Source organism: Cherax quadricarinatus, chromosome 28 (assembly GCF_038502225.1).
Source record: "Cherax quadricarinatus isolate ZL_2023a chromosome 28, ASM3850222v1, whole genome shotgun sequence".
Lineage (NCBI taxonomy): Eukaryota > Metazoa > Arthropoda > Malacostraca > Decapoda > Parastacidae > Cherax > Cherax quadricarinatus.
The window spans coordinates 6,328,445-6,353,317 of record NC_091319.1 but is presented as its reverse complement, the minus strand read 5'-3'; the positions used below and the strand labels follow the sequence as shown (position 1 = coordinate 6,353,317).

Genomic DNA, 24,873 nt, shown 5'->3' with positions numbered 1-24,873 from the left:
TCACACAAAGTGGGAGTTGTCACAGTTGCTCTTTGCTGATGATACTGTGCTCTTGGGAGATTCTGAAGAGAAGTTGCAGAGATTGGTGGATGAATTTGGTAGGTGTGCAAAAGAAGAAAATTAAAAGTGAATACAGGAAAGAGTAAGGTTATGAGGATAACAAAAAGATTAGGTGATGAAAGATTGGATATCAGATTGGAGGGAGAGAGTATGGAGGAGGTGAATGTATTCAGATATTTGGGAGTGGACGTGTCAGCGGATGGGTCTATGAAAGATGAGGTGAATCATAGAACTGATGAGGGGAAAAAGGTGAGTGGTGCACTTAGGAGTCTGTGGAGACAAAGAACTTTGTCCTTGGAGGCAAAGAGGGGAATGTATGAGAGTATAGTTTTACCAACGCTCTTATATGGGTGTGAAGCATGGGTGATGAATGTTGCAGCGAGGAGAAGGCTGGAGGCAGTGGAGATGTCATGTCTGAGGGCAATGTGTGGTGTGAATATAATGCAGAGAATTCGTAGTTTGGAAGTTAGTAGGAGGTGCGGGATTACCAAAACTGTTGTCCAGAGGGCTGAGGAAGGGTTGTTGAGGTGGTTCGGACATGTAGAGAGAATGGAGCGAAACAGAATGACTTCAAGAGTGTATCAGTCTGTAGTGGAAGGAAGGCGGGGTAGGGGTCGGCCTAGGAAAGGTTTGAGGGAGGGGGTACAGGAGGTTTTGTGTGCGAGGGGCTTGGACTTCCAGCAGGCATGTGTGAGCGTGTTTGATAGGAGTGAATGGAGACAAATGGTTTTTAATACTTGACGTGTTGTTGGAGTGTGAGCAAAGTAACATTTATGAAGGGGTTCAGGGAAACCGGCAGGTCGGACTTGAGTCCTGGAGATGGGAAGTACAGTGTCTGCACTCTGAAGGAGGGGTGTTAATGTTGCAGTTTAAAAAATGTAGTGTAAAGCACCCTTCTGGAAAGACAGTGATGGAGTGAATGATGGTGAAAGTTTTTCTTTTTCGGGCCACCCTGCCTTGGTGGGAATCGGCCAGTGTGATAATAAAATAAAGAAAAAATTTTGGAGTGAGTTAAACAAGTTAAGAAAGCTTAGGGAAAGTATGGATTTGTCAGTTAAAAATAGAGTAGGGGAGTTAGTAGATGGGGAGATGGAGGTATTAGGTAGATGGCGAGAATATTTTGAGGAACTTTTAAATGTTAAAGAAGAAAGAGAGGCGGTAATTTCATGCACTGGTCAGGGAGGTATACCATCTTTTAGGAGTGAAGAAGAGCAGAATGTAAGTGTGGGGGAGGTACGTGAGGCATTACGTAGAATGAAAGGGGGTAAAGCAGCTGGAACTGATGGGATCATGACAGAAATGTTAAAAGCAGGGGGAAGGGATATAGTGGTGGAGTGGTTGGTACTTTTGTTTAATAAATGTATGAAAGAGGGGAAGGTACCTAGGGATTGGTGGAGAGCATGTATAGTCCCTTTATATAAAGGGAAAGGGGACAAAAGAGATTGTAAAAATTATAGAGGAATAAGTTTACTGAGTATACCAGGAAAAGTGTATGGTAGGGTTATAATTGAAAGAATTAGAGGTTAAGAGAGAATGTAGGATTGCGGATGAGCAAGGAGGTTTCAGAGTGGGTAGGGGATGTGTAGATCAAGTGTTTACATTGAAGCATATATGTGAACAGTATTTACATAAAGGTAGGGAAGTTTTTATTGCATTTATGGATTTAGAAAAGGCATATGATAGAGTGGATAGAGGAGCAATGTGGCAGTTGTTGCAAGTATATGGAATAGGTGGTAAGTTATTAAATGCTGTAAAGAGTTTTTATGAGGATAGTGAGGCTCAGGTTAGGGTGTGTAGAAGAGAGGGAGACTACTTCCCTGTAAAAGTAGGTCTTAGACAGGGATGTGTAATGTCACCATGGCTAATATATTTATAGATGGGGTTGTAAAACAAGTAAATGCTAGGGTGTTCGGGAGAGGGGTGGGATTAAATTTTGGGGAATCAAATTCAAAATGGGAATTGACACAGTTACTTTTTGCTGATGATACTGTGCTTATGGGAGATTCTAAAGAAAAATTGCAAAGGTTAGTAGATGAGTTTGGGAATGTGTGTAAAGGTAGAAAGTTGAAAGTGAACATAGAAAAGATAAGGTGATGAGGGTATCAAATGATTTAGATAAAGAAAAGTTGGATATCAAATTGGGGAGGAGGAGTATGGAAGAAGTGAATGTTTTCAGATACTTGGGAGTTGACGTGTCGGCGGATGGATTTATGAAGGATGAAGTTAATCATAGAATTGATGAGGGAAAAAAGGTGAGTGGTGCGTTGAGGTATATTTTTTTTTTTTTTTTTTTTTTTTCAACAAGTCGGCCGTCTCCCACCTAGGCAGGGTGACCCAAAAAAGAAAGAAAATCCCCAAAAAGAAAATACTTTCATCATCATTCAACACTTTCACCACACTCGCACATTATCACTGTTTTTGCAGAGGTGCTCAGAATACAACAGTCTAGAAGCATAAACATATAAAGATACACAACATATCCCTCCAAACTGCCAATATCCCAAACCCCTCCTTTAAAGTGCAGGCATTGTACTTCCCATTTCCAGGACTCAAGTCCGACTATATGAAAATAACCGGTTTCCCTGAATTTTTTTTTTTTTTTTTTTTTTCAACAAGTCGGCCGTCTCCCACCGAGGCAGGGTGACCCAAAAAAGAAAGAAAATCCCCAAAAAGAAAATACTTTCATCATCATTCAACACTTTCACCACACTCGCACATTATCACTGTTTTTGCAGAGGTGCTCAGAATACAACAGTCTAGAAGCATACACATATAAAGATACACAACATATCCCTCCAAACTGCCAATATCCCAAACCCCTCCTTTAAAGTGCAGGCATTGTACTTCCCATTTCCAGGACTCAAGTCCGACTATATGAAAATAACCGGTTTCCCTGAATCCCTTCACTAAATATTACCCTGCTCACACTCCAACAGATCGTCAGGTCCCAAGTATCATTCGTCTCCATTCACTCCTATCTAACACGCTCACGCACGCTTGCTGGAAGTCCAAGCCCCTTACCCACAAAACCTCCTTTACCCCCTCTCTCCAACCCTTTCGAGGACGACCCCTACCCCGCCTTCCTTCCCCTATAGATTTATATGCTTTCCATGTCATTCTACTTTGATCCATTCTCTCTAAATGACCAAACCACCTCAACAACCCCTCTTCTGCCCTCTGACTAATACTTTTATTAACTCCACACCTTCTCCTAATTTCCACACTCCGAATTTTCTGCATAATATTTACACCACACATTGCCCTTAAACAGGACATCTCCACTGCCTCCAACCGTCTCCTCGCTGCTGCATTTACCACCCAAGCTTCACACCCATATAAGAGTGTTGGTACTACTATACTTTCATACATTCCCTTCTTTGCCTCCATAGATAACATTTTTTGACTCCACATATACCTCAACGCACCACTCACCTTTTTTCCCTCATCAATTCTATGATTAACCTCATCCTTCATAAATCCATCCGCCGACACGTCAACTCCCAAGTATCTGAAAACATTCACTTCTTCCATACTCCTCCTCCCCAATTTGATATCCAATTTTTCTTTATCTAAATCATTTGACACTCTCATCACCTTACTCTTTTCTATGTTCACTTTCAACTTTCTACCTTTACACACATTCCCAAACTCATCCACTAACCTTTGCAATTTTTCTTTAGAATCTCCCATAAGCACAGTATCATCAGCAATATCCCAATATCCCAAACCCCTCCTTTAAAGTGCAGGCATTGTACTTCCCATTTCCAGGACTCAAGTCCGACTATATGAAAATAACCGGTTTCCCTGAATCCCTTCACTAAATATTACCCTGCTCACACTCCAACAGATTGTCAGGTCCCAAGTACCATTCGTCTCCATTCACTCCTATCTAACACGCTCACGCACGCTTGCTGGAAGTCCAAGCCCCTTACCCACAAAACCTCCTTTACCCCCTCTCTCCAACCCTTTCGAGGACGACCCCTACCCCGCCTTCCTTCCCCTATAGATTTATATGCTTTCCATGTCATTCTACTGTGATCCATTCTCTCTAAATGACCAAACCACCTCAACAACCCCTCTTCTGCCCTCTGACTAATACTTTTATTAACTCCACACCTTCTCCTAATTTCCACACTCCGAATTTTCTGCATAATATTTACACCACACATTGCCCTTAAACAGGACATCTCCGCTGCCTCCAACCGTCTCCTCGCTGCTGCATTTACCACCCAAGCTTCACACCCATATAAGAGTGTTGGTACTACTATACTTTCATACATTCCCTTCTTTGCCTCCATAGATAACGTTTTTTGACTCCACATATACCTCAACGCACCACTCACCTTTTTTCCCTCATCAATTCTATGATTAACCTCATCCTTCATAAATCCATCCGCCGACACGTCAACTCCCAAGTATCTGAAAACATTCACTTCTTCCATACTCCTCCTCCCCAATTTGATATCCAATTTTTCTTTATCTAAATCATTTGACACCCTCATCACCTTACTCTTTTCTATGTTCACTTTCAACTTTCTACCTTTACACACATTCCCAAACTCATCCACTAACCTTTGCAATTTTTCTTTAGAATCTCCCATAAGCACAGTATCATCAGCAAAAAGTAACTGTGTCAATTCCCATTTTGAGGTATATATGGAGTCAAAAAACATTATCTATGGAGGCAAAGAAGGGAATGTATGAAAGTATAGTAGTACCAACACTCTTATATGGGTGTGAAGCTTGGGTGGTAAATGCAGCATCGAGGAGACGGTTGGAGGCAGTGGAGATGTCCTGTTTAAGGGCAATGTGTGGTGTAAATATTATGCAGAAAATATTGAGTGTGGAAATTAGGAAAAGGTGTGGAGTTAATAAAAGTATTAGTCAGAGGGCAGAAGAGGTGTTGTTGAGGTGGTTTGGTCATTTAGAGAGAATGGATCAAAGTAGAATGACATGGAAAGCATATAAATCTATAGGGGAAGGAAGGAGGGGTAGGGGTCGTCCTCGAAAAGGTTGGAGAGAGGGGGTAAAGGAGGTTTTGTGGGCGAGGGGCTTGGACTTCCAGCAAGCGTGCGTGGGCGTGTTAGATAGGAGTGAATGGAGATGAATGGTACTTGGGACCTGATGATCTGTTGGAGTGTGAGCAGGGTAATATTTAGTGAAGGGATTCAGGGAAACCGGTTATTTTCATATAGTCAGACTTGAGTCCTGGAAATGGAAAGTACAATGCCTGCACTTTAAAGGAGGGGTTTGGGATATTGGCAGTTTGGAGGGATATGTTGTGTATCTTTATATGTTTATGCTTCTAGACTGTTGTATTCTGAGCACCTCTGCAAAAACAGTGATAATGTGTGAGTGTGGTGAAAGTGTTGAATAATGATGAAAGTGTTTTTTTTTTGGGGGGGATTTTCTTTCTTTTTTGGGTCACCCTGTCTCGGTGGGAGACGGCCGACTTGTTGAGAACAAAAAAAAAAAAAAAAAAAAAAAAAAAAAAAAAAAAATCACCACATATTTACATTACTAATCATTAGTAGCAACTCAGAAAATTACCAACTGGCAACTCTATATACTGGCATCTACTATTATCATCATCATTTTATTTCACAGAGGAGTGTATAAGTGAGCACAGCTTGTCTGACAATATATTTACAGGTACAGTAGGGCCCTACTTACATGGCAGGTTAGGTTCCAGGCTACTGCTGGAAAGCAGACTTCGTCGGAAAGCAGAACTTCATTTTTTCCCTTTATAAATGCATATAAATGCCAGATAACAAGTTTACACTAACATATATTAAGTTAGCAATAGAACTAGGCATTAAAAAGTAAAATACACACACAGTACACTCATTATTTATCTCAAAATATTTGTAGTTTTAATGTAGGGCAAAAGGTGAGTAGTAATTACTGTAAGAAGTCAGGTGTGGTAGCCCTCCTGGCCATCCCACCCACACATACTATACTAGGATGCTTAAAGCTAATTAGAGCGATAAAATGCATATGCAGTACATTCATTTCTTACCTTAAAATGTTTGTAGTCTTAATGGTATTAATGTAGGGGGAGAGGTGAAAAGTGTAAGAAAGTCGTGTGGGAGGTATGGCATCCTTCCTGGCCACTCCCACCTACTACGACATTAAGCTCCCTAGAGCTATAAAATGCATATATAGTACACTCATTAATTATCTTAAAATATTTGTAGTCTTAATGTAGGGTGAGAGGCGAGTTTTATTTGTATGAAGTCAGGTTGGGAAGTATGGATAGCCAGGAAGGACAGAACACGTAAACAAACCAGACGAACGCATCTGGTTTTCGTCACTTTACATTATGTACATGTTGTCTCCACGTTGGTACAGTAGAATAAATAAAGAGAAACCCTCCCATTCTCATGAAACACCATTTTTAAAAGAAATGACGCCCTGAGTGAAGGCATACGAAAGGAATAATTTTCTAGCTACCCCCAGTAATATTATAGTGTACACATTTTCTCTGATGTTTGACTACAAGTCACCTGGCTACCACAAGTCCTACAAGTCGCCTGGCTACCACAAGTCCTACAAGTTGCCTGGCTACCACAAGTCCTACAAGCTGCCTGGCTACCACAAGTCCTACAAGTCGCCTGGCTACCACAAGTCCTACAAGTCGCCTGGCTACCACAAGTCCTACAAGTCACCTGGCTACCACAAGTCCTACAAGTCCCCTGGCTACCACAAGTCCCACAAGTCGCCTGGCTACCACAAGTCCTAGAAGTTGCCTGGCTACCACAAGTCCTAGAAGTCGCCTGGCTACCACAAGTCCTACAAGTCACCTGGCTACTGCAAGTCCTACAAGTCGCCTGGCTACCACAAGTCCTACAAGTCGCCTAGCTACCACAAGTCCTACAAGTCGCCTAGCTACCACAAGTCCAACAAGTCGCCTAGCTACCACAAGTCCTACAAGTCGCCTGGCTACTGCAATTCCTACAAGTCGCCTGGCTACCACAAGTCCTACAAGTCGCCTGGCTACCACATGTCATATTTGTTAATTTATTCTACTGTGGGGTATATTTAGATGGATTAAGCAAAATGTCTATATTAACGTTTTATACGATATTTAATGCACCTCAGAGTGATTATTATTGTGTTATCATCATTATTAATATGTCGTCAAGACTAATAAGACACTCTTAGTGATTTTAATGTGTACCAGCATGCCAGCACAGTAAGTTTACTTAGGTACATGTACACATAAGTATAATTATCAGTTATAATAATAATGTAGGAATGTAGTCCACCTGGACTACATACCTACACCTACCTACGTAGCCACACGATATTTAATGTGGCCCAGAGCCAAATTATTACCATCGACATACCATGTTCACTGAGTTTAATAATTTCTATCAACTACCTTTAGATGCCATCATACACAAAGGGAGAAGTAATGAATAAATCATGCCGAGAATTGTAAACAAAAGCGTTATGTATTAACCCTTTGACTGTTTCGGCCATATATATACGTCTTATGAGTCACCGTGTTTGACGTATATATACTCATCAATTCTAGTGGCTTCAGATCAAACAGGAGAAAGCTGGTAGGCCCACATGTGAGAGAATGGGTCTGTGTGGTCAGTGTGCACCGTATAAAAAAAATCCTGCAGCACGCAGTGCATGAGAAAAAAAACTGACCGTTTTTTTTTGTATAGTATTTATGGTTGCATTCTCATTTTATAAATAACAGGACGAAGGACAAGTATGCCTCAAATAAGTTCACACTCCATAAAATGGTTTTAGAAATTTAATTTATAAGTGCCCAGCTCAACAGTTTGTAACCTGGGGAATTTGCAGATTGATGCCCTTCTGCAACTCTAGTAACAAAAAGCACAATTCTGTTAACAAGCACGTGGTGGGACATATACAAAACTAGAAGCACCTTACCGATTCACTTGTTTCATGAGCATTGTTGTTTGGTGATGTTAAGTCATTGAGAAGTGACTCATTATCAAGTGGTGTGTCAACTCCATTGGTGATGGTAGCTTTGTCTTGCTCTGTACCTGCTCTTGTTCCTTCAAATGGAGGCATTCGTTCTAAAAGAGGCCCTCGCATATGGCTGCAAAATAAAAATTTATTTATAACTTTATTAATCTTTAAACTGTGTAATATTTCAATGGCGAAAGTATGAAATAACGTAACATATCCATTATCACACAATTTAAGCATAAAAATTCAAGAAATATCCTAGATAACTTTTCCAGATCACAAGCATCATTACTGTATTCTACTTTATGGGTGCATCTATGAATATTTTTTAAAAATTTCAAAAAATTTAAAATGAGAATATATTTTCCTCAATTTATTTTTAAACAAATCTGGCATGTAACAGTCATTAATAAATAAATAAATAAATAAATAAATAAATAAATAAATAAATAATATATATATATATATATATATATATATATATATATATATATGCCGGGAGCAATGGGCTAGTAACCCCTTCTCCTGTATACAATTACTAAAAAAGAGAAGAAGAAAAACTTTATAAAACTGGGTTGCTTAAATGTGCGTGGATGTAGTGCGGATGACAAGAAACAGATGATTGCTGATGTTATGAATGAAAAGAAGTTGGATGTCCTGGCCCTAAGCGAAACAAAGCTGAAGGGGGTAGGAGAGTTTCAGTGGGGGGAAATAAATGGGATTAAATCTGGAGTATCTGAGAGAGTTAGAGCAAAGGAAGGGGTAGCAGTAATGTTAAATGATCAGTTATGGAAGGAGAAAAGAGAATATGAATGTGTAAATTCAAGAATTATGTGGATTAAAGTAAAGGTTGGATGCGAGAAGTGGGTCATAATAAGCGTGTATGCACCTGGAGAAGAGAGGAATGCAGAGGAGAGAGAGAGATTTTGGGAGATGTTAAGTGAATGTATAGGAGCCTTTGAACCAAGTGAGAGAGTAATTGTGGTAGGGGACTTGAATGCTAAAGTAGGAGAAACTTTTAGAGAGGGTGTGGTAGGTAAGTTTGGGGTGCCAGGTGTAAATGATAATGGGAGCCCTTTGATTGAACTTTGTATAGAAAGGGGTTTAGTTATAGGTAATACATATTTTAAGAAAAAGAGGATAAATAAGTATACACGATATGATGTAGGGCGAAATGACAGTAGTTTGTTGGATTATGTATTGGTAGATAAAAGACTGTTGAGTAGACTTCAGGATGTACATGTTTATAGAGGGGCCACAGATATATCAGATCACTTTCTAGTTGTAGCTACACTGAGAGTAAAAGGTAGATGGGATACAAGGAGAATAGAAGCATCAGGGAAGAGAGAGGTGAAGGTTTATAAACTAAAAGAGGAGGCAGTTAGGGTAAGATATAAACAGCTATTGGAGGATAGATGGGCTAATGAGAGCATAGGCAATGGGGTCGAAGAGGTATGGGGTAGGTTTAAAAATGTAGTGTTAGAGTGTTCAGCAGAAGTTTGTGGTTACAGGAAAGTGGGTGCAGGAGGGAAGAGGAGCGATTGGTGGAATGATGATGTAAAGAGAGTAGTAAGGGAGAAAAAGTTAGCATATGAGAAGTTTTTACAAAGTAGAAGTGATGCAAGGAGGGAAGAGTATATGGAGAAAAAGAGAGAGGTTAAGAGAGTGGTGAAGCAATGTAAAAAGAGAGCAAATGAGAGAGTGGGTGAGATGTTATCAACAAATTTTGTTGAAAATAAGAAAAAGTTTTGGAGTGAGATTAACAAGTTAAGAAAGCCTAGAGAACAAATTGATTTGTCAGTTAAAAATAGGAGAGGAGAGTTATTAAATGGAGAGTTAGAGGTATTGGGAAGATGGAAGGAATATTTTGAGGAATTGTTAAATGTTGATGAAGATAGGGAAGCTGTGATTTCGTGTATAGGGCAAGGAGGAATAACATCTTGTAGGAGTGAGGAAGAGCCAGTTGTGAGTGTGGGGGAAGTTCGTGAGGCAGTAGGTAAAATGAAAGGGGGTAAGGCAGCCGGGATTGATGGGATAAAGATAGAAATGTTAAAAGCAGGTGGGGATATAGTTTTGGAGTGGTTGGTGCAATTATTTAATAAATGTATGGAAGAGGGTAAGGTACCTAGGGATTGGCAGAGAGCATGCATAGTTCCTTTGTATAAAGGCAAAGGGGATAAAAGAGAGTGCAAAAATTATAGGGGGATAAGTCTGTTGAGTGTACCTGGTAAAGTGTATGGTAGAGTTATAATTGAAAGAATTAAGAGTAAGACGGAGAATAGGATAGCAGATGAACAAGGAGGCTTTAGGAAAGGTAGGGGGTGTGTGGACCAGGTGTTTACAGTGAAACATATAAGTGAACAGTATTTAGATAAGGCTAAAGAGGTCTTTGTGGCATTTATGGATTTGGAAAAGGCGTATGACAGGGTGGATAGGGGGGCAATGTGGCAGATGTTGCAAGTGTATGGTGTAGGAGGTAGGTTACTGAAAGCAGTGAAGAGTTTTTACGAGGATAGTGAGGCTCAAGTTAGAGTATGTAGGAAAGAGGGAAATTTTTTCCCAGTAAAAGTAGGCCTTAGACAAGGATGTGTGATGTCACCGTGGTTGTTTAATATATTTATAGATGGGGTTGTAAGAGAAGTAAATGCGAGGGTCTTGGCAAGAGGCGTGGAGTTAAAAGATAAAGAATCACACACAAAGTGGGAGTTGTCACAGCTGCTCTTTGCTGATGACACTGTGCTCTTGGGAGATTCTGAAGAGAAGTTGCAGAGATTGGTGGATGAATTTGGTAGGGTGTGCAAAAGAAGAAAATTAAAGGTGAATACAGGAAAGAGTAAGGTTATGAGGATAACAAAAAGATTAGGTGATGAAAGATTGAATATCAGATTGGAGGGAGAGAGTATGGAGGAGGTGAACGTATTCAGATATTTGGGAGTGGACGTGTCAGCGGATGGGTCTATGAAAGATGAGGTGAATCATAGAATTGATGAGGGAAAAAGAGTGAGTGGTGCACTTAGGAGTCTGTGGAGACAAAGAACTTTGTCCTTGGAGGCAAAGAGGGGAATGTATGAGAGTATAGTTTTACCAACGCTCTTATATGGGTGTGAAGCGTGGGTGATGAATGTTGCAGCGAGGAGAAGGCTGGAGGCAGTGGAGATGTCATGTCTGAGGGCAATGTGTGGTGTGAATATAATGCAGAGAATTAGTAGTTTGGAAGTTAGGAGGAGGTGCGGGATTACCAAAACTGTTGTCCAGAGGGCTGAGGAAGGGTTGTTGAGGTGGTTCGGACATGTAGAGAGAATGGAGCGAAACAGAATGACTTCAAGAGTGTATCAGTCTGTAGTGGAAGGAAGGCGGGGTAGGGGTCGGCCTAGGAAGGGTTGGAGGGAGGGGGTAAAGGAGGTTTTGTGTGCGAGGGGCTTGGACTTCCAGCAGGCATGCGTGAGCGTGTTTGATAGGAGTGAATGGAGACAAATGGTTTTTAATACTTGACGTGCTGTTGGAGTGTGAGCAAAGTAACATTTATGAAGGGATTCAGGGAAACCGGCAGGCCGGACTTGAGTTCTGGAGATGGGAAGTACAGTGCCTGCACTCTGAAGGAGGGGTGTTAATGTTGCAGTTTAAAAACTGTAGTGTAAAGCACCCTTCTGGCAAGACAGTGATGGAGTGAATGATGGTGAAAGTTTTTCTTTTTCGGGCCACCCTGCCTTGGTGGGAATCGGCCGGTGTGATAATAAAAAAAAATATATATATATATATATATATATATATATATATATATATATATATATATATATATATATATATATATATATATATATATATATATATATATATATATATATATATATATATATATATATATATATATATATATATATATATATATATATATATATATATATATATATATATATATATATATATATATATATATATATATATATATATATATATATATATATATATATATATATATATATATATATATATATATATATATATATATATATATATATATATATATATATATATATATATATAATATTGGCAGAAAGGTGGGCTAGTGCAAAGATGAGTAGTGGGGGGGTTGAAGAGGGTTGGAATAGTTTTAAAAATGCAGTATTAGAATGTGGGGCAGAAGTTTGTGGTTATAGGAGGGTGGGGGCAGGAGGAAAGAGGAGTGATTGGTGGAATGATGAAGTAAAGGGTGTGATAAAAGAGAAAAAGGTAGCTTACGAGAGGTTTTTACAAAGCAGAAGTGTTATAAGAAGAGCAGAGTATATGGAGAGTAAAAGAAAGGTGAAGAGAGTGGTGAGAGAGTGCAAAAGGAGAGCAGATGAAAGAGTGGGAGAGGCACTGTCAAGAAATTTTAATGAAAATAAGAAAAAATTTTGGAGTGAGTTAAACAAGTTAAGAAAGCCTAGGGAAAGTATGGATTTGTCAGTTAAAAACAGAGTAGGGGAGTTAGTAGATGGGGAGAGGGAGGTATTAGGTAGATGGCGAGAATATTTTGAGGAACTTTTAAATGTTAAGGAAGAAAGGGAGGCGGTAATTTCATGCACTGGCCAGGGAGGTATACAATCTTTTAGGAGTGAATAAGAGCAGAATGTAAGTGTGGTGGAGGTACGTGAGGCATTACGTAGAATGAAAGGGGGTAAAGCAGCTGGAACTGATGGGATCATGACAGAAATGTTAAAAGCAGGGGGGGATATAGTGTTGGAGTGGTTGGTACTTTTGTTTAATAAATGTATGAAAGAGGGGAAGGTACCTAGGGATTGGCGGAGAGCATGTATAGTCCCTTTATATAAAGGGAAAGGGGACAAAAGAGATTGTAAAAATTATAGAGGAATAAGTTTACTGAGTATACCAGGAAAAGTATACGGTAGGGTTATAATTGAAAGAATTAGAGTTAAGACAGAATGTAGAATTGCGGACGAGCAAGGAGGCTTCAGAGTGGGTAGGGGATGTGTAGATCAAGTGTTTACATTGAAACACATATGTGAACAGTATTTAGATAAAGGTAGGGAAGTTTTTATTGCATTTATGGATTTAGAAAAGGCATATGATAGAGTGGATAGAGGAGCAATGTGGCAGATGTTGCAAGTATATGGAATAGGTGGTAAGTTACTAAATGCTGTAAAGAGCTTTTATGAGGATAGTGAGGCTCAGGTTAGGGTGTGTAGAAGAGAGGGAGAATACTTCCCGGTAAAAGTAGGTCTTAGACAGGGATGTGTAATGTCACCATGGTTGTTTAATATATTTATAGATGGGGTTGTAAAAGAAGTAAATGCTAGGGTGTTCGGGAGAGGGGTGGGATTAAATTATGGGGAATCAAATTCAAAATGGGAATTGACACAGTTACTTTTTGCTGATGATACTGTGCTTATGGGAGATTCTAAAGAAAAATTACAAAGGTTAGTGGATGAGTTTGAGAATGTGTGTAAAGGTAGAAAGTTGAAAGTCAACATAGAAAAGAGTAAGGTGATGAGGGTATCAAATGATTTAGATAAAGAAAAATTGGATATCAAATTGGGGAGGAGGAGTATGGAAGAAGTGAATGTTTTCAGATACTTGGGAGTTGACGTGTCGGCGGATGGATTTATGAAGGATGAGGTTAATCATAGAATTGAGGGAAAAAAGGTGAGTGGTGCGTTGAGGTATATGTGGAGTCAAAAAACGCTATCTATGGAGGCAAAGAAGGGAATGTATGAAAGTATAGTAGTACCAACACTCTTATGGATGTGAAGCTTGGGTTGTAAATGCAGCAGCGAGGAGACGGTTGGAGGCAGTGGAGATGTCCTGTCTAAGGGCAATGTGTGGTGTAAATATTATGCAGAAAATTCGGAGTGTGGAAATTAGGAGAAGGTGTGGAGTTAATAAAAGCATTAGTCAGAGGGCAGAAGAGGGGTTGTTGAGGTGGTTTGGTCATTTAGAGAGAATGGATCAAAGTAGAATGACATGGAAAGCATATAAATCTATAGGGGAAGGAAAGAGGGGTAGGGGTCGTCCTCGAAAGGGTTGGAAAGAGGGGGTAAAGGAGGTTTTGTGGGTTAGGGGCTTGGACTTCCAGCAAGCATGCATGAGCGTGTTAGATAGGAGTGAATGGAGACGAATGATACTTGGGACCTGACGATCTGTTGGAGTGTGAGCAGGGTAATATTTAGTGAAGGGATTCAGGGAAACCGGTTATTTTCATATAGTCGGACTTGAGTCCTGGAAATGGGAAGTACAATGCCTGCACTTTAAAGGAGGGGTTTGGGATATTGGCGGTTTGGAGGGATATGTTGTGTATCTCTATACGTATATGCTTCTAAACTGTTGTATTCTGAGCACCTCTGCAAAAGCAGTGATAATGTGTGAGTGTGGTGAAAGTGTTGAATGATGATGAAAGTATTTTCTTTTTGGGGATTTTCTTTCTTTTTTTTTTGGGTCACCCTGCCTCGGTGGGAGACGGCCGACTTGTTGAAAAAAAAAAAAAAAAAAATTTTAAAAAAAAAAAAAAAAAAAAAAAATATATATATATATATATATATATATATATATATATATATATATATATATATATATATATATATATATATATATATATATATATCTGTTTGTCTTTACCTAAAAAAAAAATGACTTTCAAAATCTGTCCAGTAATAATAAAGACTCCTAAGGGCAATGTGTGGTGTAAATATTATGCAGAAAATTTGTAGTGTGGAAATTAGGTGTGGAGTTACTAGAAGGATAAGCCAGAGGGCTGAAGAGGGGCTATTGAGGTGGTCTAGTCATTTAGAGAGAATGGATCAAAGTAGAATGACTTGGGGGAGCGCATAAATCTATACGGGAAGGAAGGCGGGGTAGGGTTGTCCCTGAAAAGGTTGGAGGGGGAGAGGGGGGTAAAGGAAGTTTCATGGGAGAGGGGCTTGGACTTCCAGCAAGCTTAGTACTGGAAATGGGAAGTACAATGCCTGCACTTTAAAGGAGGGGTTTAGGATATTGACAATTTGGAGGGAGGTCTACAGCGTCGTATCTGAGCGCCTATGCAAAGACAGTGGTTATGTATGAGTGATAGTGAAAGTGTTGAATGATGATGAAAGTTTTTTCTTTCTTTTTGGGTCACCCTACTTCAGTAGGAAACAGCTGATGTGTTAAAAAGAAAAAAAATGGAAATTAACAACATTAATAAACTTTTTCCACTACTGTCCAAATTGGAGGATAAAACCATTTTCCTGCTCCAATGAGAAAAAATAAAATAATAAATGGCATAATTGCTTAACAGAATTCCTTTAAAATATATCCATAGAGTTAAAAAAAACTTTATGAAACTTTATAAAACTGGGATGCTTGAATGTGCGTGGATGTAGTGCGGATGACAAGAAACAGATGATTGCTGATGTTATGAATGAAAAGAAGTTGGATGTCCTGGCCCTAAGCGAAACAAAGTTGAAGGGGGTAGGGGAGTTTCGGTGGGGGGAAATAAATGGGATTAAATCTGGAGTATCTGAGAGAGTTAGAGCAAAAGAAGGGGTAGCAGTAATGTTGAAGGATCAGTTATGGAAGGAGAAAAGAGAATATGAATGTGTAAATTCAAGAATTATGTGGATTAAAGTAAAGGTTGGATGCAAAAAGTGGGTCACAATAAGTGTGTATGCACCTGGAGAAGAGAGGAATGTAGAGGAGAGAGAGAGATTTTGAGAGATGTTAAGTGAGAGAGTAATTGTGGTAGGGGATCTGAATGCTAAAGTAGGAGAAACTTTTAGAGAGGGTGTGGTAGGTAAGTTTGGGGTGCCAGGTGTAAATGATAATGGGAGCCCTTTGATTGAACTTTGTATAGAAAGGGGTTTAGTTATAGGTAATACATATTTTAAGAAAAAGAGGATAAATAAGTATACAAGATATGATGTAGGGCGAAATGACAGTAGTTTGTTGGATTATGTATTGGTAGATAAAAGACTGTTGAGTAGACTTCAGGATGTACATGTTTATAGAGGGGCCACAGATATATCAGATCACTTTCTAGTTGTAGCTACACTGAGAGTAAAAGGTAGATGGGATACAAGGAGAATAGAAGCATCAGGGGAAGAGAGAGGTGAAGATTTATAAACTAAAAGAGGCAGTTAGGGAAAGATATAAACAGCTATTGGAGGATAGATGGGCTAATGAGAGCATAGGCAATGGGGTCGAAGAGGTATGGGGTAGGTTTAAAAATGTAGTGTTAGAGTGTTCAGCAGAAGTTTGTGGTTACAGGAAAGTGGGTGCAGGAGGGAAGAGGAGCGATTGGTGGAATGTTGATGTAAAGATAGTAGTAAGGGAGAAGAAGTTAGCACATGAGAAGTTTTTACATAGTAGAAGCTATGCAAGGAGGGAAGAGTATATGGAGAAAAAGAGAGAGGTTAAGAGAGTGGTGAAGCAATGTAAAAAGCGAGCAAATGAGAGTGGGTGAGATGTTATCAACAAATTTTGTTGAAAATAAGAAAAAGTTTTGGAGTGAGATTAACAAGTTAAGGAAGCCTATAGAACATAAGAAAGGAGGAACACTGCAGCAGGCCTGTTGGCCCATACTAGGCAGGTCCTTTACAATTCATCCCACTAACAAACATTTGACCAACCCAATTTTCAATGCCACCCAAGAAACAAGCTCCGATGTGCAAGTCCCTCTCAAATCCAACCCCTCCCACTCATGTACTTATCCAACCTAAATTTGAAACTACCCAAAGTCCTAGCCTCAATAACCCAACTAGGTAGACTGTTCCACTCATCAACTACCCTATTTCCAAACCAATACTTTCCTATGTCCTTTCTAAATCTAAACTTATCTAATTTAAATCCATTACTGCGGGTTCTCTCTTGGAGAGACATCCTCAAGACCTTATTAATATCCACTTTATTAATACCTATCTTCCACTTATACACTTCGATCAGGTCTCCCCTCATTCTTCGTCTAACAAGTGAATGTAACTTAAGAGTCTTCAATCTTTCTTCATAAGGAAGATTTCTAGTGCTATGTATTAATTTAGTCATCCTACGCTGAATGTTTTCTAACGAATTTATGTCCATTCTGTAATGTGGAGACCAGAATTGAGCTGCATAATCTAGGTGAGGCCTTACTAATGATGTATAAAGCTGCAGTATGACCTCTGGACTTCTGTTGCTTACACTTCTTGATATAAATCCCAGTAATCTATTTGCCTTATTACGTATGCTTAGGCATTGCTGTCTTGGTTTAAGGTTGCTGCTTACCATAACCCCCAAGTCCTTTTCGCAATCTGTATGGCTAAGTTCTACATTATTTAACTCATAAGTGCTAGGGTTATGGACACTCCCGAGCTTCAGAACCTTGCATTTATCTACATTGTACTGCATCTGCCACTTTTCTGACCAAGAGTAGAGTTTGTCTAAATCCTCCTGAAGTTCCCTAACATCTACGTTTGAATCAATTATCCTACCTATCTTCGTGTCATCGGCGAATTTGCTCATATCACTAGTAATTCCTTCATCAAGATCATTGATATATATTATAAACAACAACGGGCCCAAGACTGATCCCTGTGGAACGCCACTAGTTACTGATCCCCACTCGGATTTAAAGAACAAATGGATTTGTCAGTTAAAAATAGGAGAGGAGAGTTATTAAATGGAGAATTAAAGGTATTGGGAAGATGAAGGGAATACTTTGAGGAATTGTTAACCATTTCAGGGTCCGTCCCGTAGATCTACGGCTTTACGTTCAGGGTCCAAACCGTAGATCTACGCCATGAGCTCAGCTCACTCTGATAAACTGTGAGTGGTACATTTGGGCCTAGATATGAGAGAATACATCTATGTGGTATGTGTGCACCACATAAAACAGATCCTGCAGCACACTGTGTATAATGAGAGAAAAAAAATGAAATCATGATTTTTCGATTAAAACAGCAACATTGCAGTGTTTTTTCGTATGTTTTTTATAGTTGTATTTGCGATTTCTTGGTCTCATTTGATAGAATGGAAGACATATTACAGAAATAGAGATGATTTTGATTGGTTTTAGCACTGGAAATGGCTTGAAACTGAGCTCACAGTAGCAGAAATGTTAAATTTTTGCTGATATTCAAGAGTAAACAAACGACCTCACACGTCTAATACACGCCAGCTGGTGGGTCTAATATACATTCACAAATATGGTGATGATATTTATACAATTATTACAGTATTGCATAACAGTAAATCTTCTATTTTTTGGTGTGAATAAAAATTCATTATGTGAATAAAAAATCAAAATGGAATTTATTTGTAAAGCCTCAAAACATAACTAATGAACAGAGGAAATGTTAGTTTAGTGCCAGGAATGCCTACATTGTTCATTTTGGACCCTATTTTGAAATTGGAATATTTTGAACTTTGTGTTAAATTGGCCAAATTAACAATTTCCGATCACTTTATTTTGTAGTTGAAACAGTTGACTTGGCGATACTAGTGAAATAGCTAAGAATTTGGTTGATTGGAATAATGTAATTGGCCTAAAATGGGAGTCAAAGTCGGCAAAATCGCCGATTCGTAAATATCACTGACACATCAAAATTCGCGAGAGCATAATTTCGTCAATTTTCCACCAAATTTCGTACTTTTTGTTTTATTACCTTCACAAAAAGATTCTCTACGATTTCATAAGAAAAAATAACAATTTTTTTTTTTTTAAATTCTTGGACACTGGTGCGTGACTCCAGATTTGGGCCTTGGACCCTGAAAGGGTTAAATGTTGATGAAGATAGGGAAGCTGTGATTTCGTGTATAGGGCAAGGAGGAATAACATCTTGTAGGAGTGAGGAAGAGCCAGTTGTGAGTGTGGAGGAAGTTCATGAGGCAGTAGGTAAAATGAAAGGGGGTAAGGCAGCCGGGATTGATGGGATAGATAGAAATGTTAAAAGCAGGTGGGGATATAGTTTTGGAGTGGTTGGTGCAATTATTTAATAAATGTATGGAAGAGGGTAAGGTACCTAGGGATTGGCAGAGAGCATGCATAGTTCCTTTGTATAAAGGCAAAGGGGATAAAAGAGAGTGCAAAAATTATAGGGGGATAAGTCTGTTGAGTATACCTGGTAAAGTGTATGGTAGAGTTATTATTGAAAGAATTAAGAGTAAGACGGAGAATAGGATAGCAGATGAACAAGGAGGCTTTAGGAAAGGTAGGGGGTGTGTGGACCAGGTGTTTACAGTGAAACATATAAATGAACAGTATTTAGATAAGGCTAAAGAGGTCTTTGTGGCATTTATGGATTTGGAAAAGGCGTATGACAGGGTGGATAGGGGGGCAATGTGGCAGATGTTGCAGGTGTATGGTGTAGGAGGTAGGTTACTGAAAGCAGTGAAGAGTTTTTACGAGGATAGTGAGGCTCAAGTTAGAGTATGTAGGAAAGAGGGAAATTATTTCCCAGTAAAAGTAGGCCTTAGACAAGGATGTGTGATGTCACCGTGGTTGTTTAATATATTTATAGATGGGGTTGTAAGAGAAGTGAATGCGAGGGTCTTGGCAAGAGGCATGGAGTTAAAAGATAAAGAATCACACATAAAGTGGGAGTTGTCACAGTTGCTCTTTGCTGATGACACTGTGCTCTTGGGAGATTCTGAAGAGAAGTTGCAGAGATTGGTGGATGAATTTGGTAGGGTGTGCAAAAGAAGAAAATTAAAGGTGAATACAGGAAAGAGTAAGGTTATGAGGATAACAAAAAGATTAGGTGATGAAAGATTGGATATCAGATTGGAGGGAGAGAGTATGGAGGAGGTGAATGTATTCAGATATTTGGGAGTGGACGTGTCAGCGGATGGGTCAATGAAAGATGAAGTGAATCATAGAATTGATGAGGGGAAAAGGGTGAGTGGTGCACTTAGGAGTCTGTGGAGACAAAGAACTTTGTCCTTGGAGGCAAAGAGGGGAATGTATGAGAGTATAGTTTTACCAACGCTCTTATATGGGTGTGAAGCATGGGTGATGAATGTTGCAGCGAGGAGAAGGCTGGAGGCAGTGGAGATGTCATGTCTGAGGGCAATGTGTGGTGTGAATATAATGCAGAGAATTCGTAGTTTGGAAGTTAGGAGGAGGTGCGGGATTACCAAAACTGTTGTCCAGAGGGCTGAGGAAGGGTTGTTGAGGTGGTTCGGACATGTAGAGAGAATGGAGCGAAACAGAATGACTTCAAGAGTGCATCAGTCTGTAGTGGAAGGAAGGTGGGGTAGGGGTCGGCCTAGGAAAGGTTGGAGGGAGGGGGTAAAGGAGGTTTTGTGTGCGAGGGGCTTGGACTTCCAGCAGGCATGTGTGAGCGTGTTTGATAGGAGTGAATGGAGACAAATGGTTTTTAATACTTGACGTGCTGTTGGAGTGTGAGCAAAGTAACATTTATGAAGGGGTTCAGGGAAACCGGCAGGCCGGACTTGAGTCCTGGAGATGGGAAGTACAGTGCCTGCACTCTGAAGGAGGGGTGTTAATGTTGCAGTTTAAAAACTGTAGTGTAAAGCATCCTTCTGGCAAGACAGTGATGGAGTGAATGATGGTGAAAGTTTTTCTTTTTCGGGCCACCCTGCCTTGGTGGGAATTGGCCAGTGTGATAATAAAAAAAAAAGAGTTAAATTGTAATATAGTACTTACTTGTGTCTTGTGAAGAGCTGGCTGTATTCTATTCCTCTTTGTTGCAACTCAATGTTCAGGTGAGATCCGAAAGCACTAACAACTTGTTGTATTGATCTGTCCATGTACAAAAACTTTGTTAAGGACTAGTAATAATCCTACAAACTTCGAAGACGAGAACAGAAGCAAATACACAAATGATCCATGGTGGGAAATGGCCAATGTGTTTAAAACAAAAATTAATTAGCATGTTTGTGCTGTACTGAATCATTTTACACAATAACAAAAAAATTAATAAATAAATATTCAATAACTTTAGCTATCTCGATTTTTTTTTTTTACCATATTCAAAGAACTGAAGAGTACAACATAGTCAAACATCAGCAAAGCTTAAAGTTAAATTTAAATTATCGTCTAAACCCTAGGTAACTAGGAACCTGAAGGAAGGATCTGATTAGTTCCTCGCTGTTTGTGAATATTAAATCCAGGGTATTTTCATTTCCATTGGGATCAATTATCTGTTGGTTCAATGAGTACTTTTCACACCTATTAATTCTATCATTAGTAAATATTATGAACACATGGAAGGCGTACCCAATTTCGTGTGTGAGCCTCGCTGAGAGTTTCATTAATGAGGTGAGGGCATATTCCTTTGTAGTAATAGAACACTGTGATGACCACAAAATTTTCTGGTAAATATCTATCAACTCAGATTCCACAACAGTTACATCAGCATGACCTAGAAAAGAAAAAAATGATCTTTACTTCATACACAGTATCCCATAATTTCCTCCTACAAGTACAGTATACACTCTGAAGTCTAGCACCTTCAAATTTGAAAAGGATTAAAATCCAACTATTTTTTTTTTTAAGTTTTAATACCTTAGCTGTCTCCCATTGAGGTAAGGTAACCTGAAAAAGAAAACACTTTCACTATCACTCACTCCATCAATGTCTTGCCAAAGGTATACTAATTCTACAGTTCAGATGCCCCTCCAAACTGCAAAATCCCCATTTCTCCTTAAGAGTACAGCCGCTGTAATACCCACCTACAGAACTTAAGTTCTGCAAATTGCTTTCCCTGAATCCCTTCATAAATGTTATCTTGCTCATACTCCAACAGTACATCAAGTCATATAAACCACTTTTCTCCACTCAACTTCTATTTAAAATGCTTACACACCTGTTGGATGTCCAAGTCCCTCACATACAATGCCTTTTTTTTTTTACCCCCTCTCCAACCTTTCTAAGGATGACCCCTACCTGCCTTCCCTCTGCCATAGATTTATACATCCTCCAAGTTATCCTGCTTTGCTCCATCCTTTGTAAATGTCCAAAGCACCTCAATAATGCCTCCTCAAATAATACTTTTAGTAACCCTGCACCTCCTCCTGATCTCCAAACTATGAATTTTCTGCATAATATTCACACCACACATTGCCATCAAACACATCATCACTGCCTCCAGCCTCCTCTTCACAGTAACATTTAAAACCCATGCTTCACACCCATACAAGTGTTGGTACCACTATAGTCTTGATACATTCCTTTTTTTTTTTTTTTTTTATTATCACACTGGCCGATTCCCACCAAGGCAGGGTGGCCCAAAAAAGAAAAACTTTCACCATCATTCACTCCATCACTGTCTTTTATTTAACCCTTTGACTGTCGCAAGCCCATTTTTGAAACTAATTCTTTCGTAAAATTTTTTGGAAAAAAAAAAAATTCTTATGAAATGATAGAGAATCTTTGCCTGATGGTAATAACACCAAAAGTACAAAATTTGATCGAAAACTTACGGAATTATGCTCCCGTGAAGTTAGCGATCTCATCGATATATACGCATAGGCGATTTCGCCAACTTTGAGCCCTATTTTTGGCCACTTTCATTGTTCCAGTCGACCAAACTCATAGCTATTTCTTTAGAATTCCATTTTTTTCTATCAATTGAGTACAGAAACTGCCCATTTACGGATTCAACCACCCAATAAAGTGGTCAGAAACTGGCAATTTGGCCAATTTCACGCGAATTAAAAAAGATGCCAATTTCAAAATAGGATCCAGAATAAACAATGCAGACATTCTTGGCACTAAAATAACATATCCTTTGTTCATTAGTTATGTCTCCAGGCCCCTCTTATATTACTCTTGCTTTCTATTTTAATTTTTGATTAACACAAAAAATAGATTTACTGTTATGCAGACTACTGCATTATCGTAAAAATGGTATAAATAATATCAGTGCACTTGAAAGAATATTAGACTCCCCAGTTGATGTGTATTGGACGTGTGGTGTGATTTGCTTACACACGAACATTGGTAAAAATCGAACATTTCCGCTAGTTTGAGCTCAATTTCATTTCAAGGTCGTTTTCATTGTGAAACTAATCAAAATCATCTCTATTTCTGTAATATGTTTTCCATCCTATCAAATGAGACCAAGAAAACAAGAATATAACCATAAATACTATACGAAAATACACCTCAAATTCGGTGTTTTAAACCCAAAACACGGTCGGAGTTTTTTTTTTTTTCTCATTATGCACTGCATGCTGCAGGATTTTCTTTATACAGTGCACACTGACCCATTCTGTCACATGTGGGCCTCCCAGCTTTCTCCTGCTTGATTTGAAGCCACTTGAATTATTGAGTATATATACGTCCTAATCACTAGCTCATAAGACGTGTATACGTGTATATGGCCGAAACAGTCAAAGGGTAATAATATGAAATTCGGAATTTAATTTTTTCATCTGTATTGTTGTTCTTCCATTTATTGCCTTTAACGAAACTTTTACATGTTCTCACCTCTCACTGCCTGGTGTAATCATGTTAATGAAACCTGCACACAGCCCTATGGCTAGAAATGGAAAGAGCACAGAGACAGACAGTGTTAAAAAATATATACTATATACAGTAGGGCCCTGCTTTGCGGCATTTCGCCTTACGGCATTCCACTAATATGGGTATTTCAAATTATGACCAAAACTCTCTATACGGCTCCCACCACCTGACTTCTAATACGGTTACCACGGGCTATCCGGTTTGTTCACATTCTCTGTGAGCACAACTCTCCATTATATCCGGAAACTTTCCAAAATTTCAAGTGTTTTAAAGTTATTTCACGTTGTATATGTACTCTAATAATTATGCTGATGTGTACCTGTACCTAAATATACTTACATACTGTGCTGGTGTACAGGTACACATTAAAATCACAAAGAGTGTCTTATTAGTCTAGAAGATGCCATATTAATAATGATGATAATGAGGGCAGTGAGGCTCAGGTTAGGGTGTGTAGGAGAGAGGGAGATTACTTCCCAGTAAAAGTAGGTCTTAGACAGGGATGTGTAATGTCACCATGGTTGTTTAACATATTTATAGATGGGGTTGTAAAACAAGTATATGTTAGGGTGTTGGGGAGAGGGGAGGGATTAAATTATGGGTAATCAAATACAAAATGGGAGTTGACACAGTTACTTTTTGTGATGATACTGTGCTTTTGGGAGATTCTAAAGAAAAGTTGCAAAGGTTAGTGGATGAGTTTGGGAGGGTGTGTAAAGGCAGAAAGTTGAAAGTGAATATAGATAAGAGTAAGGTGATGAGGATATCAAACAATTTAAAGAATACTGGATATTACACTGGAGGGAGAGAGTATGGAAGAAGTGAATGTTTTTAGATACTTTGGAGTTGACTTGTCAGCAGATGGGTTTAAGAAGGATGAGGTAAACCATAGAATTGATGAAGGACAAAAAGGTGAGTGGTGCATTGAAGTATCCATGGAGACCTCAATTGTAGGCAAATTACTAGAGTCAATTATAGCTGAGATTATAAGAAGCCATCTCGATAAGCATAGCTTGATTAATGATACTCAGCATGGATTCACAAGAGGCCGGTCTTGTCTAACTAATTTATTAACTTTCTTCAGTAAAGCTTTTGAGGCTGTTGACCACGATAAAGGCTTTTGATAGAGTTCCGCACCATAGACTGTTAAAGAAAGTGGCAGCTCATGGCATTGGGGGAAAAGTGCTCTCGTGGATCGAGTCATGGCTCACTGACAGGAAGCAGAGTGTGTCCATAAATGGGGTTAAATCCGAGTGGGGATCTGTAACAAGTGGCATTCCACAGGGATCAGTCTTGGGCCCGTTGTTGTTTATAATATATATCAATGATCTTGATGAGGGAATTACTAGTGATATGAGCAAATTCGCCGATGACACAAAGATAGGTAGGATAATTGATTCAAACGTAGATGTTATGGAACTTCA

The 24,873-nt window shown here is 39.1% G+C and overlaps 1 protein-coding gene across 6 annotated transcripts in view; it reads right to left on the bottom strand.

Moving 5' to 3' along the window:
* Positions 1 to 24,873, bottom strand: part of AP-1gamma (adaptor protein complex 1, gamma subunit) — a 113,628-nt gene that overhangs the window by 16,938 nt on the left and 71,817 nt on the right. For all 6 annotated transcript variants that reach the window (XM_053782809.2, XM_053782806.2, XM_053782807.2 and 3 more), the window contains 3 exons: positions 21,200 to 21,344; positions 20,627 to 20,722; positions 7,972 to 8,143 (listed from right to left, as the gene is read on the bottom strand). In XM_053782809.2, coding sequence (XP_053638784.1) covers positions 7,972 to 8,143; positions 20,627 to 20,722; positions 21,200 to 21,344 — 413 coding nt within the window. The remainder of the gene's footprint in view (positions 1 to 7,971; positions 8,144 to 20,626; positions 20,723 to 21,199; positions 21,345 to 24,873) is intronic.